The 21122-nt window shown below is 36.3% G+C and overlaps 4 protein-coding genes across 6 annotated transcripts in view; 1 reads left to right on the top strand and 3 right to left on the bottom strand.

The window, feature by feature from the left end:
- Positions 1–7665, top strand: part of LOC116775343 (unconventional myosin-XV) — a 56910-nt gene extending 49245 nt beyond the window's left edge. Inside the window, exons 24-32 of the mRNA XM_032668236.2 lie at positions 3287–3545; positions 3654–3808; positions 4095–4233; positions 4616–4744; positions 5100–5324; positions 5481–5759; positions 5909–6085; positions 6301–6469; positions 6763–7665. Coding sequence (XP_032524127.2) covers positions 3287–3545; positions 3654–3808; positions 4095–4233; positions 4616–4744; positions 5100–5324; positions 5481–5759; positions 5909–6085; positions 6301–6469; positions 6763–6779 — 1549 coding nt within the window. The 3' untranslated portion in view covers positions 6780–7665. The remainder of the gene's footprint in view (positions 1–3286; positions 3546–3653; positions 3809–4094; positions 4234–4615; positions 4745–5099; positions 5325–5480; positions 5760–5908; positions 6086–6300; positions 6470–6762) is intronic.
- Positions 7666–9231: 1566 nt separating this feature from the next.
- LOC116772503 (uncharacterized) lies at positions 9232–13976 on the bottom strand. 2 transcript variants are annotated; one of them, XM_032664724.2, is made up of 4 exons: positions 13845–13976; positions 11382–11538; positions 10774–10893; positions 9232–10703 (listed from the first exon to the last, which is right to left on the bottom strand). In XM_032664724.2, the coding sequence occupies exons 1-4, from the start codon at positions 13887–13889 to the stop codon at positions 9757–9759; spliced, it is 1269 nt and encodes a 422-aa protein (XP_032520615.2). In that variant the 5' UTR covers positions 13890–13976; the 3' UTR covers positions 9232–9756. The 2 variants fall into 2 exon arrangements, with proteins under 2 accessions (XP_032520615.2, XP_061377257.1); XM_061521273.1 differs by lacking the exon at positions 11382–11538 and having other exon boundaries at positions 13845–13968.
- A 796-nt stretch (positions 13977–14772) lies between these two features.
- Positions 14773–18540, bottom strand: LOC116777002 (probable RNA-binding protein 46). Its single transcript, XM_061521290.1, has 6 exons — positions 18238–18540; positions 17185–17303; positions 17011–17102; positions 16516–16811; positions 15854–16068; positions 14773–15518 (listed from the first exon to the last, which is right to left on the bottom strand). The coding sequence occupies exons 1-6, from the start codon at positions 18412–18414 to the stop codon at positions 15365–15367; spliced, it is 1053 nt and encodes a 350-aa protein (XP_061377274.1). The 5' UTR covers positions 18415–18540; the 3' UTR covers positions 14773–15364.
- A 423-nt stretch (positions 18541–18963) lies between these two features.
- On the bottom strand, positions 18964–21052 carry LOC116774801 (uncharacterized). 2 transcript variants are annotated; one of them, XM_032667565.2, is made up of 7 exons: positions 20791–21052; positions 20568–20662; positions 20242–20439; positions 20006–20163; positions 19711–19908; positions 19538–19631; positions 18964–19344 (listed from the first exon to the last, which is right to left on the bottom strand). In XM_032667565.2, exons 1-7 carry the CDS (start codon positions 20832–20834, stop codon positions 19058–19060), a joined length of 1074 nt encoding a protein of 357 aa, XP_032523456.2. In that variant the 5' UTR covers positions 20835–21052; the 3' UTR covers positions 18964–19057. The 2 variants fall into 2 exon arrangements, with proteins under 2 accessions (XP_032523456.2, XP_032523471.2); XM_032667580.2 differs by having other exon boundaries at positions 20771–20859.
- Positions 21053–21122: the final 70 nt, after the last annotated feature.

A 21122-nucleotide genomic window follows, 5' to 3' on the forward strand; every position in this document is an offset into this window, starting at 1 on the left:
CCGCTGTGGCTGCATAGCGGCGCTAGCAGTTAGCAACGGCCGATCGAAAATGATAGTTTTTACGTTGATAATTGACACTTTTAACAATTTTACTATATCGTGACTCAAAAGACATTAAATGTCTGTAAACAGTCGTATTGCGTAAGGTATGATTAAAAGTAAGAATTAAACAATATAGGTTTAGTTGTTATATGGGTAGGGTATGCAGTGCTTATTTGCATCTATAGAGTGCACGCCACTAGTTTTTTTTAAACAAATTTCGATTGTACTTTTGTATGGCTGTCAATATATATAAATATTTTATTATTTCTTAATATTTGAATACTTCTTAAAATAATTACCAGAAAGCATAGAAATAAGATCGTCTGAATTAGTGTTCATTTCAAAAAAGGAATTCCGTTGTTGCTAAGAGTTTAGAAATAAGATATATTTTTCATATAACAATGACCAAAGAATATATTCAAATCTACAATTAAAACACTTAATTTAGCAGAAACCTAAGATGATAGAATTTTTATTTGAAGAAAATATTTTTAATTTATTAAATCCGCTTATTTATTCTATGTATTAGGAATAGTTACTAGGAACTATCATATCGACCTTATCTTAAATGCGACATTTAAAAAACCTTTTGATTTTCTTGTCAGCTTCACACAACACGGTCAATTATAAGACAGTTATAACTTAAAATTGTGCAGATTTAATCATTCAATTTGGCAGATTAACTTATAATATTTTATGCAGTCTCTTATACATTTCACGCAACGTTACACGTATTACGTTTGTAATTAATTTAGTAAACATTATGATATTTGTATAACTTATATAATATTTAAATAATTCATGATGTTAACGTAACTGTTATAAAATCGTATGTAAACAAGCAGAACGGCGTGCGAATGTTTTTATTTATTTTTAATTCCTTCCCGTTCGACTTTCGCGCGATAGCTGGCATAGCGTTCAGTAACGTATCGACTGTCATAACAATATGTCGGCGAGTGCGGAGTTCGCCGACATGTCGGACGACAGTCTTTCGGACAGCGACTCGATTGACCGACACGCCGACGTATGTCACTGTGAGGAAGTTAAAGGCAATTTACTGTAAGAATCACTCGAGGATTACGTGATAAATAAATTATATGTCGGTGTATGAAGTATTGTGAAGTGGTTTTCAGCACGTAAACGAATTTGAATATGTGATTGTTGTTATACGGATAATAATAATAAAAGACGAAGCCGCATTATTATTACTTTTATGTATTTAAGTATATTCTGTGTATATAAAATTGTTATTTATGACATAAAATATATCTGTTTACGTAATATGTGAGCCATGGACCACGAATCGGTCTCCTAATTTGAATACACGCTACTTTTGAGACACTTTCGTTTAATGTCGCTTTTATTCGGTCGTTGGCCAGTTTGAAAGTGTGGATTAACAAACGTTAACTCGACACTAGATATGAAAATAATTTTGACTGCTTTTTGAAATCTCGCTCCGGCGAGTTTAAACTCTTCTAAACATTTTTATGTGATCGAATCTCAGAAAAAAAATGTAGCGATCGCGCACACTATCGCTTATACATTGTTGAAATTTAAAATATTTTTTTCCTAGATCCTTATGTTTTTAATAACCAACCGATGAGTGTTTATGAATATATGTTATTTATATTTCATAATTACTTTCATGTTTTGTATTGAAACAAAATAAAAATTTTAACAAAGTCTTTAACGTGACAAATACAAGTCGCGATGACAGACAATGTTTATTCGTAGTTTTTATTGAATAAAAATTTTCACTAAAATTCCTAGAAATTGTTAATTGTTCCGTATAAATTATAATAATTAAATACAAAACACGCGACGGTCAATTAGCAAAATATATAATATCCATATTCATTGGCAGTTTTTATTTTTAAATTTAGTTAATTTTTTTTAAAAAAGCTGGCGCCTACGGATACACAGCCAGTATAAAAGTATTTTTTCATTAATATTGTACCTATATATTTGCGTGTAAGGACGAAAACAATTCATTAAAAACATATTATAAATTCTAAACCAAGATCCTATTGACATTCGTTATATAAATATTTTATGAACATATAAGTAGAAGTACAAAGATATTTTACTTTTATTACAATATCATTGTTATATGTGCTACATAATAGTAATTCCATCGTGAAGTATGTATGAATCGGCCTCAATTACATGGAAGTAATACAATTGTGAAGGCCGACGTCTAAGCTATCGAATTATGTCATATTGACCGTTTAAAGTTAACTCTTAAACTTTTTTAAATACTCGTTTTTAAAAATTGATAAACATTAAAAATTGCATTTTCATCCTTTTACGTTCTTTCATCATCAGTTCTTATCATTTTACGATTAAATATTGTAAAAGAGGATATATTTTTTATCATCATATTCCAGCGAGCAATTTTCGATTAATATATATATAATGATAGCCATAAATTTCTGTCTTTAATCCAAAAACCTGGTCAACTTATTAACTTTACAATACTAACCACGCGATTAAAAACTAATAACATACAAAAATAGATACACTCAAAAAATTTCTTAAACTGAAATACTATTAGAAAGGCATCACTGATTGGATGTCGTAAGTCAATACACGTTCAAGAAGATTACTTTATTTATGAATATTTAATATATAAACGTTTTTATGAAATGAGGACAGTTTTATGAATATTATTATAAATATTCATGTCAATTTTAATTTATATAACGATAACAACTTTGACTTCTCCGCTTTTAAATAAAAATATCGGTGTTTTTATGGTTTTTGAATTGAATAATTTTTGAATCGAATATGTTACATAAAAAAATTTAAATTCGGTTTCACGTTCCATATTCAAAAAAATTTTTTTAAGTCGTTTGATGTTTACTGTCAAAGTAATCCGTTATTCAGCCACACACTAAATTGATTATAATGTTTTTACTCAGTAATCGCTATTCACGATGATATAAAAAAAATACATTCGAAAGCTAGTTACTTGACTGCGACGTGCGTTAAGCTGCTTATTAGAAGTAGACTTATTGTATAAAAACACTTTTAAAACAGTTTAGAAGAAACATATATATTTTTATAAGTATATTTAATTAAAATCACTTTCAAATTTAATTAATGAATTGCGATATTAAATGAAATGTAAAGTAATTAATTTATAATCAGTCGCTATATTATCGTTATAGTAATAATATTTAAATAACAAAGTCGTGTTTGAATGGAAAAGAAAATAGTTAATATTTTCTATATTTCAACACAGATTGGAAATCTTAAAAGCGGACTCGTCACTCAAGAGTAAGGCGAAGCGCAACGAGTGGACGTGGAAGGCTCAGACGGATGTGGTCAAGTGGCAAGCGACGCCGCTGCGGGCTCCGCTCCTGCGCCTCCCGGCGGCGCTCGCGCCGCCCGCCCTGGAGTGCTTCACCTGCATCCGAGCCTACTGCGGGGACCTGCAGCCTCCCGAGCGAGCCATGCATCAGGATTTGACGGAAGTGAAATGTGTCTATACTGTTCTCATGGTGAGTGCTAAGTTCACTCAGGCATTTATTGCAGCCTATTCTCCTGATTGTCTTTTCAATGTCGACCGGTATGTTCCAACCTCAATGTCCGTGTGTTTGTCCTGTCAGCACTGCCACTCGGTGGCGGAGCTCCGTGACGAGGTGTACTGCCAGCTGATGAAGCAGACCACCTCCAACCGCTCGCACGCGCCCGACTCGTGCCAGCGAGCCTGGAGGCTCATGTCTATACTGTCCTCATACTTCACCTGCTCTGAGACGCTCAGGTAGGGAACATAGCAGATCTCACGCAATCACAGCTCTCATACAGCTATTCCTTACTTCACATTATAGCCATCAGCTTCCGACTATAAATGTCCATAATAATGCAGCCACAAAGGTTCAGTTGTCTTATATCGCTAACTAAAAATGACTCAGTTTTTCACGAGAATCGTGCGGACGAATTCAACTACCTTTATTCATAATTATTTCAAAAGCCATTTTAAGGAAACAGGGAGTGTCGGTGTTCCTTATTTTTATATGACATTGTCCAATGACTCCCATGAACCGTAGACCGTTCCTGGTGGAGTACCTGTCGGCGGCGGCGGCGGACAGGCGGAGGCCGTGCCAGGGGACCGCGGCCGTGTGTCTCGCCAACTTCAGGAAGACCATGAGGTGCGGAGGCAGGAAGAACGTACCCAGCGTCGAGGAGGTACAGCCACTAACGGACTTGCTACCTTGATATATAACTTCAACTACCATTTGTTTGTAAACCGTAGTAAATAAATGTTTGCACCGGTCTTAAAGAAGTTCAGTTAGAGTTCATCACGAAGATAACAATAGTTGTGTCATGATTGTTCTTCGTATGTAAGGGAAGAAGTGAGTCGTCTGTGAACAGCAAAGCATCTGACATTAGTCATGATGGAGGTTATCAAAAGGTAAAAAAGATGCTGGGGAAGGGGCGGTAGTGGCGTCCGGAAGGAAAAAAATATACAACGAAATTTTATATCTATACTTCAGCTACAAACAATGTGATGCGTCAAATGTGCTCGCTGTTTCCTCCTGCATACAGCGTGTGTTGGTTTTGTTTCCAGGTGACGGCTGTGTCAGCTGGTCGGTCGGCTCGCCGGCAGCTGTACCGCCTGCCGGGAGGAGCGGAGAGGGTCGTCAACACCAGGTGCGCGACAGTCGTCCAGGACATAGTGGACGACCTGTGCGAACTGGTCAGTATCATGAGGGCGTATTGGGTCACTTTGGACGTTCGTGGGGCCTCGTGGCCCCTTGCCTAGCTTTGGATACAGACGTCTATGACGCTAAAGAGCAGATATTACTTGTAACTTATAGTACATAATATTTTAGAATTCAATAATCTCAACATAGACTTTTTACAACGTAAGGCCGGACACTTTTATGAAACATATTTAGGGTACAAATAAAATAAACATTTAAATAACAATCGCTATCCCAAATAAATCTATTCATTTATTATATAAATATTATATAGAATAGGCCCGGTGACGTCTCGTGTGACGTGTAGTAAATCTTTCTGCGCTCCTTCACGAGTGCTTGTGTGTCCAGATCGGCGTGTGCAACCCGGCGGAGCGCGCGGAGTTCTCCCTGTACTGCATCGTGGCGGGCGACTCCCTCACCATGCCGCTGGCGGGCGACGAGTACGTTCTGGACGTCACCACGGAGCTGCAGCGCGCTCAGCATCCCTTCTACCTCATCTTCTGCCGCTCCGTGTGGCACCACCCGCTCAGGACCGACGCTCCGCCGCTGTACACTGAAGTGCTCTTCAATCAGGTACCGCGACACACCAGCTAATACTTTCACTCCTGCTGATGAAAAGGTTCTTAATAGAATGATGTTTTGATCACAATCGATATCACGTGATAATTATTTAACACGTAAATCTATTCAATGTTTCAGTATTCTCTAAGTCTTATTTTTCTCCCGCAGGTTGCCCCGGACTATCTAGAAGGACTCCTGCTAGTGTTGCCAGGGGGAGGCGCTCCCGCGGCGGGGGTGCTTCGTGACGCAGCAGTGGTGGCAGCCCTGCTACACCGCGCGGCAGGCCTGCCAGACGCACCACACCCCAGGGACCTCAAGTTCCTCCTACCGAAGCCTCTCCTAGCTCTGAAAGAGCCGCGTCCTAACAAGTGGGCGTCGTGGGTCGGCAACGAGTGGCCGACTGTGAGGACTCTGTCGCCTGCCGCAGCTAAATCCAAAGTTTTACAAGTAAGTTAATTGTGAACCGATATTTTTGCAAATTCTTAACTTAATCTTCGGAAAAAAAATATATATCTTTAATATAGAATAATATAGAATTAGCCGATAATAATATCTTCATGAATGCCACGCCCTCTAACGTCCCCTCTCCGTGCCAGGTATTATCTCGCTGGTCCCTGTTCGGGTCGTCTTTCTTCGCGGTGCGGCGCGTGCAGGGCGGCGAATGGCGCGAGCACGTGCTGGCTCTCAACAGGCGAGGCCTGCACCTGCTGCACCCCGCCACGCACGACACGGACGCTCACTGGCCCTACGCCGACCTCATCTCCACTAGGAAGGTAAAATACGACACAGATTACAAAGAGTATACAAAATACATTGTTATGACACCGACGTAAAGTACATTTCTTATGTTTGATTTAAAAATCTTTGACTTTATGGAAACGAGCTTTAAGACAATCCTTAGGTTTACATTGCGAATGTTGAGAGTATCAGCTGAGTGGGCTCTTATAATGCTATTGATGAATACATTGAGGCTCCTTCGTACCCACAGGTCCGTTCCGAAGACGGGACTCTGTTCCTGGACGTGAAGTGCGGTTCCCTTCTGCAGCAGCGAGTGACGCGGCTCCAGGCGGAACAAGCTCACGAGATAGCGAGACTCATCAGGCAGTACATCGCCCTGCAGAGAGATAACAGGGAGGGAGATTCGAGGCACTCACCAGGTAGCGGGCTGTGCCCTACGATACATGCCCTTCCTTGACTGACATGTTAATTTGAATAAGAAGTTTTAACTTATAGTATTCAATCAAGTAGCAAAATTTTACAAGCATAAAGAGAAAGCCATCGCTGACAGTGGAAATGATAATGATATTAAAAATAAATGCAATCTATATACTATTAGTACTAAAAATATAAAAGAAATGACTGAATATATATTTTTTTACTTTATCATGTGTTTATGAAACTTGGTTAATGCTTTATGTAATTCTTTCATCAACGGTCGCCTTACTTCCAGCCTTCATCAGCCAATGAACGTGACGGGAGCCGGGAACCACGCGACCGGAACTCTTAACAATAAGACGATATTTAATCTTAAACTTCGTACTTTGTTGTGAAATGTACTTAAAATATATATCCCTTCATATCACCGGAGAGTAAAAATAATCGACTTAAATGGGAATAGGACGTCGGGACATGGGGAATAACTACAATATTTTCTATTTTCATTTTAGTCCCAAAAAGAACGAGGAGAATGTACATAGAATAAAAAGTGTACATCATTAATATATGCTTTTATAAATAAAACAAACCTCGGTCAGCGGATACAAAATCTATATTTTTATATTTACGTAACTCATAATGACATTATATACGTGAAATTAAGTAATGATTATGAACAAGGTACATTCCAAATTATTAAACATTAATGTCATCAGTGTCGCCAAGTTGGAACACGTGTTATATGTAACAGCAACACTGAGCGTGGTGTTTTAGTCCCGCCATTTTTCTAATAATATAAATTTTATTAATTATAATGGATACTGTTATTTTGTTTATATTGTTGTTTCTTTACTAAATTTCCTGTTCTTCTGTACATGAACGGTGCTATACGTCTAGTAATTATCAGCTCCTTAATATTAACACACCAGTCACAATATTCTCTGTAGAGTGAGTCTCTCTGTACACAGTATAGGCTAGTTTCTTCGCAAGCATTCCATTCATTCCTTCACTCTCTCGCTGCGTGTTTTAATGTTACTTTTCGTTATGTCTAGTTGTTATCCAAAATAATGAAATAATAAAACCCAAAGACCGTACGGTCAGAGTCCACATGAGTTATACTTTCATGTAATTAATATATTTAATAAAACATTGTATGAATATATTGTAGATACGAATAAAGATATATTTTCAATAAAAAGCCGACTTTTTTTATGTTTTTCTATGTCGTTTCTAAATTACCTTCGTCATTAAATATTTTTTTAACCGTCGTTAAATAAATCATTTCAAGCGACTTTTTTATGAACATTCAAATATAACAACAGTGCAATATTAGTAACTGCCAGATTACACGGCTCTTTGTATTCAACAGCAACCCTACAAAGGAAAGAAACAAATGCGAAGGTCTCAACTATTAAGAATAGGATTCACACGTTAATACTATCCTTTGTCTAAAGCAGGCAAGGTTGCTGGTAACGTGACCCCGTCCGCCGCCGCTTGGAATCATATTTGTAAATCACAGTCATTTTTAATATGTTTTCATTAAATAATACAACTAATACTTATTTTTTGAAACCATAAATAAAAATTATCTTACAACGCGTCAATAATATAAAAATGGCGACAAACGTCATCGTTTGACATTAAATATAAAATGGGAGTCGACTTGTAAAGGTGCTTGTATTTTAAGTATTAACTGAATTAGAAAAATATTTAGACGACTTACGAGAAAAATCAACACTAATATTTATTTGACATAATATTCGCTACGCGCGTATAGGTTAGCATTTTAAGAATAATAATGAAATTTTTTAATTAGGAACATTAATTGTTTGCCAAAACAAGAGAAAAAAAAACATTTCCACCGAGGATTTTCCCAGATGAGTCACCTCAAAAATCTCGATTCAAGATATGAAGGAATAAGACAATCGCGACAACAAGGTTTAAAAACTCGTGAGAAACGAAGTTGAGCTTCAGAAAGATTTTAGGTAGAATTATAATCAAAATTATCCGAGTCTTCCTAGTTAAGAAAACTTCTTTAATTACTTCATGAGAATCGGATCCTAAGTTGTACACAAAAAAATCCTCAAGAAAAACTATAATCCTGTGTTTATAGTTGCTTAATCGTGGTAGTGGGTCGTCGTAAATTTATTTGAAATGTTACCAACTTATAAGTAGTTCATATTTGTAAGGACCTTGGAGTCAAATGCAGTCCTGTTTCTTAGAAATAGCTTAATAATATCTCAAGTAGATGGTAATAACTCTATGGAATCGATCTTACGTCGTCCTTCACGTAATAAAACGCGTTTGACTGAGGCTGTCATTTATTAGCGATGCTCAAAGACATTTTTGTTAGCGGGAAAATTGCTCAATTCATTCATGTGTGGGAAGCGCGTGCTGAGCTGCGGTGTAACTGCTAAGATTACGTGTACTCGGGCCGTAAGCTCTTATCTACGGCGCAACAGATAAAAAAGCAATAGAATATTCTACATAGAATAACCGATAAGTCCATATTTTTCAATGTCCTTGCTGCTTACCATCAGTCCATATTTGAGTGGAAGTGACATACTAATCACCAGCCGCCGCGTAAACATCTCGTCACACAACTCATTATTTTCAAATTAACGTAATGGTCCACTCGAGAGCAACGACCCTCCGCCAAACAAACTTTAAAACCCATGACTTTTAATTCTTTTGTTTTGACAAAAACCTTCTATGAGTTATATCAGAGACAAAAAAATTAAAATGACTAATTAAAATACGTACGTAATTTATATAAATATAAAATTTATTAATAGCTATATACAATTTTATTATGGGAACTAACTTACAAAAAGTGTTCGTCGTTGTTATTATAATAAAATATACAAAATTATAAAACTACTTGGTAACATGTTATAACCTTACCGGAACCGCGCTCGCGGCAACAAACTAAACGAAGACAGTCACCGATTCTTCATTAATAATTCACCGCACACGATACTACCAACGTACGGTAGAAAAAAAAACCGAAAACTGCCAGTGTCGAGTTAACGGTGCGAACTCGTGTTAGGGACAATGTAGGTAAAAAATCATGTGTGTAATAATAGCGATAAAATAATTAAGGAACACAAGTCTGATTGATGACAAGACCGCCGCTTGACACGACGGAGATTACTCAGAAGCGAGGCTTGTGACGTCACAGCTGTGGCAGTCGAATATTAGGTTAGACCACGAGCACGGAAACCGGGAACGAATTGAGTCAAGCTGAGGGCACTCGTCCATCGCGTGTACACCGACTAATCCCTATGTATCAGTCCGTGGGGCTGTGCCTGGGAGTCCGTATTTCGCGGGTGTTGTCGGGCCACCTCCCCGCCGTGTACTGCACGTACCCCGGGTCGGTGGGGGTGCCCGAGGCCCTGCCGTGTGTGTCCTGGGCCTCCCGGTCTCTCTCCTCTATGGGCTCCATGGGGAACATGGCGGGAGTGTCGGCCCGTTTCAGTCTGTTGGAGCTCTTCAGGTAATCCTCTAGTTGCTGTATGGTGGGCGCGGGCACTATCCTGGCTCTGGTGGGAGACTTGGCCGATCTCTTCTGCTCGTAGCTCGGCGGCTGCTCGTCGTAGGCACTCTTCGTCCTCGCCTTATGTATCTTAGAGAACACGGGTGTCTGCAGTTCAGGCAGGTAGTTTTCTTTGACAGCGAGCCTGCCCGGGCCGTAGTCCATGTACTCTCTCAAATACTTCTCGTTGAATTTCGCCAGCTCCTGCTCGTAGTGCAGCCTGTCCGGTATATTGAGCGGCGCGAGGGGGTCGGATAACCGGACGTAGTTACCCGACTCTATTCCATTCCGCAATGAACCGAACTTTGACCTCTCCAAAACCTTTTCTATGGGAAGGTCGTCAAGCTTCGTATATGGTTTAGATTCATGGAAGAGGTCCGCCTCGTCCTTGGAGTCAAGCTTGTCCGTGTTCTTCCCCTCGTCTAGATCCAAGTCCTTGGGTCTCTCCGCTGGTACGTGTCCGTTCTGCTTTCCGTTCGGGATATGGCCGTTGGTTTTAGTTTCCGTCACAGTAGCTATCTTCTTCTCTGTCGCGTGTGATGTCTTATCCGTCTGCGAGGGACGTGTGGCGGTGTAGACCCTGGGACCCATGAGATCTATGAGGAATAGTATCGCCACCGCTAGAGACAGCGATCCCAGCACCGACGCGTTCACTATCAAATTATTTGGTACTGAATCTAGAGACGCCAACTCTAGACCACCTGCGCACAGAGAGTAACGTTTTATTCCGGATCTTAGAGTTTAAAATTTTATAAAAAAAAACCATCTTACCCAAAATAAGGAAGAATATCAATCCGAAGCCGAGAAAAATGCCTTCCAAAATCCTCCGGCCCCTCGGTATCTCTTGGAAGACTCTGCCGATGATTAAGGCGAAGGTTATCACGACGTAACCTGCACAGACAGCATGAGCTCGGCTTACTAACGAGGCTTAGTAGGGCGCTGTACACAAATAGATAAATCACGAGGCCTCGAGACTTAGCACTCAAACAAATCGCCGGAACAAAATATTCATAGGCTAGAAAGCTATATAAACTGAAATACACGTAAATATACACTAACATACTGAAATTTATAAACAGATATCTTATTGTAACAAAGTGACCAGAGAGGCAGAACTACACTTCTAAACGTTTGCTGTTAAAGCGTTATTTTTTACTTTAGCTCTTATAATGTTTATTGCCTACACACTAACCTCGACATGAGTCAAGAGCCTCAACTACATTCCAACAACAAATGCAACGCAATACCTACTCTAATCAATATAACTAACAGCGTACAGCAAAAGCAAATTATGTACCAATATTTAGTAATATATTTTGATTTCCCATGAATCCTTTTTGCAGCCCTATTTAAAAATATATATACAAATAGTTTGCAACCTCCATAAACCGCATCAGCAAACGCGCCCCCATTGGCGTCCCAGGTTACGGATGTCAGAAGTGACCATTCCCGGGACAACTTCTGTAGCAGCAGAGCGAGACGCGCCTCGTCATCGGTAGACACACGCTTTGCCACCAGGCACGCCACGCACATCAACTATCCAGCGACAAACAAATTATAAATTAAGACTTACTTAAAGTTAAAAGATACTCAAATTTTGTTGAAGGAATTAAAACTTTTTAGAGAATAACAAACGAACTTATTTAATGTCAAAGCTTGAACAAATCTCTTTTATTGGAAAGTTTAAACTGCATACGCGGCTCTGCTCCGACAAAAAGTTTATAAATCCCAAATTTTTCACAATAATTACAAATTACCTTAATATCTGGTTAATAGTTTCAGGTCTGACAAAATATAAAGCATCATGCACATTAAAGAATAGAACCCGCAACCGCCCCCGGGTTAGTCTCAATGAAGCTATCCATCATTCCTCAGGTTGTGTCTCTTTTAAATAAAACATCTCGACACTCCAATTAGTAGCTATTGAAGATAATCGGAAGGTCGTGACAGATTTATTTCGTTAGTTCGCTAAATTAAAAACTAATTTATTAATTTTAAATTGAACTTGATCGATAATATAAACAAAAAAACCTAATCTTACAACTTGCAATAACATTAGGTAGGTATGCGTACATTAAATAAATAGGTACCTACTCCCTGAGCATATATGCACAGTCATTGGCCAACAACGCTTGATTATATTATAATTTGTGTCTGCGTCCTAAACAGAAGCCTGTCCTTATAACAATGCGGGATCACAATAGCAGGTTGGTAGCTGGTGCTAGCCCTACAGAACCTTCGAAGCCACGACCTCTTATTGTCAACCGTGGGACCGGCATTGAAGACGCCGATAGATTATGGCGTGTTCACATATTGAGGAAAACATTAAATATCATTAAATAAATATAACTCCATTAAAATGTTGTCGACGTTACGGGCGACATAATTACACGTTACTCACTCGCGCAAGGTTTTATTATATTATTAAAGCCATTATTTATACACAAACATATAAAACAGCCGCCAACAAGCTCGTTCATTTATTCCTAACCGTGGAAATACATAATTGGTGTCCTCTGTTGTTAATTGTTATTAAAATTTGTTGGTAACAAAGTAATATGATGGTTAAATTATATTTTGTACACATCACTAAAAAAAAAAAATTATTATATTCTATGTTAAAATCACTAGACATTATTACTTAGTTATATTTTTGAGTAAATATAACTGTGATCAATACGGAAGAGGTTTCAACAACAAACACTGTGGTCATTTCAGAATGTCAGTAAACCTTTGTGTTACGAAATAAAATAGTAATTATTAATTGTGTAATTAAATTTTTACACTGATGTTTATAAAGTACACCGAATATCTAATTAATTACATATTATACAAATGATGGGACTTGTTCATAAACATATTAGAAATAATTAGTTTCTGCCTCATATATACAAAACTTACAAAGATATGTTTGCATCTGTAAAGTTCTCAATTAGAAACTATCATTCCGAGCTTAAGACACACAACAAATATATTTAAAAGTTTTAATTCTACATAAAAGAATAAAATCAGTTTTGGTCCAGTTTATAAAACATTCTATTGTAAAATCGAAGTCGAATTATTTTAATTAAACTAAAATATATAATTAGAAACCAATGACGGCCGGTGATAAATGCTAAAAACCACATGTATTTCACTCTTGAGGTTCAAATTATGTAACAAATTTCTTAAACCAATTCATATAGCTCCTAAATCGCTCGACAGGTACTCGAGTCAAGATGAAGTAACCGCGAATGCCCAAACCTAATATTACGAAACTGCACATTTGGTAACATGTTTACTATAATGTCATCGCGGCCCACAACGAAAATATTAATTATTGTCGACGCTGAATACTTGTAATGAAAGAATATTGTTATTAAGAGTTAGAAAAATATTTTATAGCCTACTTAATATTGCTTGTATATGTCTCTGCGTAACAAAATTGGGAGTGTTTTTCAAATATGAAGTCCTTTCATTTAAGCCCTGCGATGTCTTTAAACGGTAAAAAATTCTATGCAGGTAGTGTCTGTTTACATGCACTAATGCAAATGTACACTTAACATGCGCAATATTATGTGCAACTTTATATTTATAGCTTCTTTTATAATAAATATAATGTACTAAACATTCGTTTTCTTAAGACGTTTACGGCGAGCGGGATTAAATGGTAAATGAAAGAAAATACGACAATACAAATGTCTATACGAATAGTTATAGGAAAATAATAAATATGAGAAACGGAGACAATATCGCGGGATTTGGAAGGGGATATATTAAAATTTATTTATGTTAGTATGTACGTATGTTTTTAGCGAGTGTTATATCCAAGCGTCTATCCCAATAACAAACACCATACTTACAAACTCCAGTATCTTGATCGCGACCCACTTGTCGCATATCGCCATGGTAAGGCCTCGTTCGTTACAACTTACACCATACACACACCACACTGCACAGTAGAGCGACCCGTCCGCCGCGGACGCACGCCTCCGTCTGACAGCGGCCGCTATTTTCCCGCGCTTCAGAGCGACATTGAAAACGTCAAGTCAAACTACGGGGTGGAATGAAACCAACTTCAATTATACTTAAATTTATTAATCAATTAATCGATACTGGCATGCGACATCAACGAAACCTCATAAAACACCGAGAGATAAATTCATATTTCCCACTTCAAAATGCTCACATCCGACATATTCAGCCGTATCATTTCATAATACTGCTCGTTGCTACTGAGAAAACGTTTCCAAATTGATTTGTTTCCTTAAACCTGATTTTAAATATTCATTCATACACAGATATAGTAAACTACTATATATTCCGTTGAAAAAAACATCAAAAAAGTGTAGATCGATGTGCAATAATAAGTAAACGGCTGTAAGCTGTTGTTGCCCTTAATTCATATTCTATTATTAAACATTAAAACCTCATTGAAACCTACTTAAAATTATCGACAGGCTTAAAGAGCTTCGAATTTTAAACTATTTAAAACAAATTGGATTCTTAAATTTATTACATTTAAAACGAAATATCTAGAGATTTATCCAAATTTATCTCTCTATTTCAGGGATTACTATTCAAAAATCTTAAAAAACTTCAGACCTATTGTTAACAATCAGTCTATTTGATTATCTTATAAAAATTAACTGTTAATGTACTTTTAAAAAAATACGTTACACAGCAATACTATATTTAGCATCCCCTATTTGTTACATTCCCTGAGAAAAATGCTTGAAATACAATTCACTTCACAGAAAAATGTTGACCGCATGTTATCGAAGCATAGACACACAGACACACAGACACAGTTAAAACTAACCAAACGATAATCAGTTTACTCTGTAGTTCAATGCAAATGAGTAATGTCTATGATACGTGTAAAATAACCAGGAAACGTAATAGACAATTGTCACATATATTGAAATTTAAATTGCATCTCTTGTAATTGATGTACAAAGATTTTTCTCAGGGAATGCAACCCGAACACTTTAATACAAAATTAAAAGAGCAATTTTAATTCATGCAATAAATTAATCAACGTTTACGAAAAAAAAACAAAAAGCAATGCATAATTACAATCCGGGTAACTGCACAACCCTAGCGACGTTCACTATATATTATAAAAAAAAAACTAGACCATGACATACATACATGCAGCCAACTCATCCCGAAAAATACATATATATATAATTGTGTAAACATTTCCGTGCGTATTAATGTTAAACATTTTGAACTTTAGCCTCGTTTAACTAAATTTTAAATCTGCCACATGTTAATTGTTAGTGAATCACAAAGAAAATTACAACCACCAATTAGATAGCGTCAAGCCAGCGGAGACATGCGACCATTGATCATACAGTTACCAGGACGTGCTGCGGGCTCACTGTGAGCGGTGCGGTATGAACTCCTCCAGCGGGTGACGAGCGGTCCAGGGGTTGAAGTCACGAGTGGGCGGGGGCGGCGCCGCCCACACTCGCGACACACCCAGTGAAGACAGAGACGACACCAGAGAATCTATGCCCTGGGGGGACCAACTAACCACAAATATTAATTATTTCATCATATCCAATTCCTTTAAAATAAGAGTTATTTAAACTAAATATTTTTTTTTCCTTATTTTGTAATTTAATTTCTCTGTGTATGGAATTCTATTTTTAATTTAGAGTAGTGCCAAAACATAAATAAGTTTTTTCGTTTATAGAACACTGTCATTCGGAAAGATGAACTAAATATTTAATACATCTAAGGGCTCTTAATCGAGGTTAAAATCAATATGATTAAGATGCGAAACGCTTTGTAAAACTCGCAACCGAACATACTCCACACTACCATTGATACTTGATTTTCTAAGTGCATATGTTATATTTACTCGTGAGCGGTTGGTAAGGGTGCGGCCTGAGTGGCGGCGGCGGCGTGTGCGTTGCGCTGAGCCTCGTGTATCATCCTTAGCCGTCGAGCCTGCGACCAGCGCTCCAGCGTGTAGGAGCCGCCGCCCGCTCCGCCCGCTGACACCATGCCCGCCGCCGGAGGATCGTCACCTGCCCGAGTCAACTCCACGCCACGCTCTGGGCTCCAGCGACCCACCTTTTAAGATTGATATAATAATAATTTATCGGATCATATATCATACACTTGATGTTGAAGAAATGAAAGCAAGGTTAACTATTTGAGAAATTCATACTTTTCTCAGAGCGAAAGTGTTAGGCGAAAGAACAATTCTATCGGTATACTCATACTCTCACGATTTCATGTTAATGAAATGACTGAGAGTTAAGAGTACATAATATTATTACCTTTACAGGAGTGTTTATTGTAAATCACCAAAATATAATTATATTGCAGGGTCTTCTCTCTCTCTCTCAATATAAAATATTTCTATCATTATTTTGTATCTATAACAAGTGTATTGCCCATTCATTATATTAGAAGAGTACAAAGCTTTTTCAATAAAAACGAATACAAACAGTTTAAGCTTCAATGAAAACAAGAAGACACAAGCGAGTGAGAAACATTTATATAACATGTACTGACCTCTCTGTACTGTCTCAACAGCTGCGGCGACTGCGGCAGCGACCAGTCGACGGCCGGGCGGGCGCCGGCGCCCCAGGCCGCCGCGGCCGCCGCCACCAGCGCCTTCCTCGCCATGGCCGCCCCGCGGTGCGAGCGGTACTCCACGATGGCCGCGCAGGCCGCCGCCGAGCGCCGCACGCGCACCTCCTGCACCTCCTCCGTCAGAGCGTACACCAACCGTACTATCTCGGACGTCGGCGTCGTGGCCGGGATACGAGATATGAAGATGCGGCAGTTGTTGATCGATGGGCAGACACCTGTTACACGGACACGTATTGTTTACGATCAAACACTATCTATGAATTATATAGTAATTTGTGATAACCTTTATCTGTCTCAAAACCTAGTAAACACCAAGCTTTTGAAATCGCCGAGAAGTTTGTAAATATTTCAAAGCGAATGATAGCTATCATATTTTATGCACTTTTGTTTATATATTGGAACTAATTCCTTTACCGAGTTGCCAGGAGGGTCGGATCATATAATTGTTGAACATTCGTATGGAGTTGCTCGCCTCTTCCTCGGTGGTATACATAGCAAATGCATATCTGAAGCAAATTAAATATTACATGTGGGTATTTAAAATTATTAATATAATAAGTCATCTTTTTAATATAGTATTACACTCACCCTCTGTTCCAACCGGAAAAATTAATCATGAGACGAAACTCGAACAGTTCCCCCGCTTGGCGGAACAGAGGCACCAAAGTGTCCTCGAAGCAATCGTGTGGTATGCGACCAATGAATACCTACAAAGCAAAGGTATTTGAAATTTTCGTGTTTGAAAGTTGGTTATGTATATTCAGTGATTTCTAAGAATTTGCATTTTGCTGAACGTCAGATGTCCGAACTGAAAATTTTAAACAAAATCCTAAACAAAGTCCCTATGAGCTCAACTTACAACTTGTATTATATATTATTTCTAAATGTTCCTCTATTTAGCATTATAAAGAGTGTAGTTACTACGCCGGTTATTAAACGCGTGTTTCACAAGACACAGCTTTGGCTAACCTAGGCTTTTTCAACAAACCTTGTTGGTGCACAATTTAGCTCTGTAGACTAAATTTGAGGGGTTCTTTTCGTCTAACAACGAATTCTCGCAGCAATCGATTAAAAAAAACTACCGGCAATATTATTTCATTTCAGCTGACAGTGTTAATATAAGATAACATATAAATTCATGATGCATACAGCATAACATAAATATCATACAAACGTAACTAATGAAAAAGTCGCTGATATACAAGCCCAACTTCCTAAACCATAGTAATATTGGACATTAAGTATGACCTTTAATACTTTTGTATATTATAAAACATGCCATTGAGAATTAAATGTGAACTTAAGTCTACTCTCTAAATAACAGACGCACAGAGGAACTAGAAGCCGAATCTCAAAGGTAGCGTCGGTGAAAAGTTGAATATTCAAAATTATAGTCACAATTTATTGACATATTTTATAGGGTCATCTTATATTAACGTTTTTAAGAGGAAGAAATTCCTAGATTGTTAATAAACTAATGTTATTAAGCTGGACAGTCTAAACATGTTTCAGAATTCAGATAACTCACATTTTAAAATGGGTAAACACTATACAGTTATGACTGACTTGTATTAAAAAACCAAGAACAATGTAAAAAACCGCCATAAAGCGGGTAAATCAAAAGGAAGTAAAAGCACTTACCTCGCAATTCCTTGATGGTTCCGGACCACTCCAAGCATGGGGTGCTTTTCTGTAAATCCTTTGGCCATTTATTTGTGTAAGGGTATAAGAAGTATTGTTTTCGGTTAATGATAATAATCTAGAAGATAATTCATACTGATTCACTTCACTTGAAGAGTAATGCTTTATAGACGGCATTTTATATAAATTTAATCTTACAATAAATAATTAATTTAATTTAATAACGATTTACTTGTGCGTGCTCTATTGGTGAACAGCACAAAACAAAAGATCTTCAAAGAATCAAAGCCACAAGAAAACAAATTAAAATGGCGCAAGAACACCAATCAAAATGGCGAATGATATATGGCCTTAAATGAATAATTACAAATACCAAATTTTAGTGTTCTCTATCATAAAATTTCATAAATACAATATATTAACGAAAAGTATTTATTATAAATTAAAATTAATTTAATAAAATTATTTTCAAGTATCTAATATATCTTAATATGAAGGTAATAAAATAAAAGTCATAAAACTGAAAATAATTAGTCAAAACAATATCTTTCGAATTATATTAACTGGTTGGATATTAATAATTATGATTTGAAACTGATCATGCACTTCTGTTTCCTTTTTATTTATATCCGTTTCGACATCTAAAACTACTATAGGAAATAATTTTGAAAAATAAAACATCATATTTTTAAATATTTTTTCAAAATAATTTATTGTCAACCAACATTTATATTTCAAATCCATTATAAATATTTGAAATATTCATTGAACCAAAAAATGCATAATTAAATTGATAATATACCGAATACAATATTAACAATTATAACATTTGGAAATAAATCACAGTAAAATGAACATATTGGACATATTTAGTCATATCCACACATGTTCTGGAGCTACCACTTTTTTTAGTAATTTGTCTTATATCGAGGCTGTTTTTTAATTGTACTCTTAAAATATAAATACGTCGCGTCTTTGGGTTCATTCTTAGTATTTGCGGTTTAGTAAAGAACGATAGCTTTTCCTGTTTTATAAGTTTCATTACATTTGGACTAATAGCTGCTATAGCTTCTAATTGAATTGAACTTATTTCCTCTCTTGGTATACCTGAAAAACGTTTTATATTAGGAATACAGAATTTAAGAACATAAATTGGATCTTACGCTTGACTCTATTTAAATATTTTACAGGCTATTTAATTAAAAAAAAATATATATATTCAGTTGTTGTATGCTGATGGTATTTTTAAAATATCTCTATTTAATAATAATTCTATATTAAGTGCTCATATTATTATTACAATTAAATAAAGAATTTAGCCTGCCAACTTCATGCGAAGACCATTTGTGCGGCTCTCCGTAAGCATCAGGATGTGTGGCTATATTATATAAAGTCTATGAACATTAAAAAAATGTTATTTGTCATATTAAAAGTTAATTTTATTAGTAAAATTATAAATTCAGGTCTATGTACCAGCTTTTGATGAGTACTACATCTACCAAGTTTACTGAGAACGTCAAATGTAAGCTCCTTAAAAGTAGATGGCGTTATGCGTTTCAAATCGTGTGACGGAAATCCACACAACATGTATCCGAGATCGTTCACAAGGAAACCGTTTTTATACCAGTTGTTGCCATAATATCGTCTATACGCTGCAGCCAAAACTCCGAACTAGCAGTTTTATATTAGAATAGAAAATCATTTGTTACAATTTGCGCCAAACATAGATAAAAGAAGTTTTTTAAATTACGTTTTGATAAATTATAACCTTTCTATTATTTAAATTGACATAATTTTTCGCGAAATATTTATAAACAGATGGATCTCCAAAATTTACATAATATAAATCTTCTTCGGGTATATCGTTTAAAAGGCTTCCAAAGGCAAGAAACTCCCGACCTTGTAAAAAAGCAGAAGTTTTTCCATCTGCAACATTTTATACCTGTTATAAGTTATAAAAATTAAATTTTAGTCAAGATGATAAATAGTTGTTTGAAATGTTACCTGTCACTACATCCCAAGCTAACAATGTCCGAGAAATCGGTATCAAGTCTTTCTTGGTATTTGTCAGTATGTGTAAAATAGATTCTGCATCAAGTCTTAAGAAAGAACTAGGAGGACCAAAAAATATCATATTCATGGAATCATCTAATTCAATTCTGTTATCAATTTCGTCATAAAAATCTTCATAAGTCGTTTCTTCTACACATGACATATGAAAATATTTTTCAAAGTAGAAACGTACAAAATTATTCATAATATATATAAGCATTTAAACATTTCTGTCAACGAAATAACTAAAATTTTAATGAATAATTAATTCTATTCACCGAATACTGGTGTAGCTAACATTGAATTCTTTTCATCTTCGAAATCTAGTTCCAATTCTTCTAAGGATTTTGTTTGTCTTTCACCAGCTCTTGTACTATAAAAAAAATAACATTACATAGTAATTGAATAAATTATACTAGGTATTGCACATGTATTCGTTTTGAATATGTTTCCATTATAAATAATAATATATTTATTTTACCCTTTTCTGCAAAACAATACCTCTTAATAAAAATAAGAATTATCAAAAACTCGACAATCCTCATTCCGTCTTTATTATTAAAATGTTGCAAATATATGAATACATTTTATTAATTTTATTAAATCCCTTAGGCTACGAAAGGCTCAATGATGGTTAGTTTCACAAAAGTATACATAGTCTTCGATTATAATAAAACTAACTTTATTGTTATGAAATATTGGGATACCATTTTACCGTCTGCGTGTTTTATATGAAATAAGCTGAATTTAAGAAACGTTTTTAATAATGGTAATGTGAAAATAAATTACCTATTTATTTTTTCTACCTCTTATCTACTGTCAGACGAATGTCA

Source organism: Danaus plexippus, chromosome 8, assembly GCF_018135715.1.
Source record: "Danaus plexippus chromosome 8, MEX_DaPlex, whole genome shotgun sequence".
NCBI lineage: Eukaryota > Metazoa > Arthropoda > Insecta > Lepidoptera > Nymphalidae > Danaus > Danaus plexippus.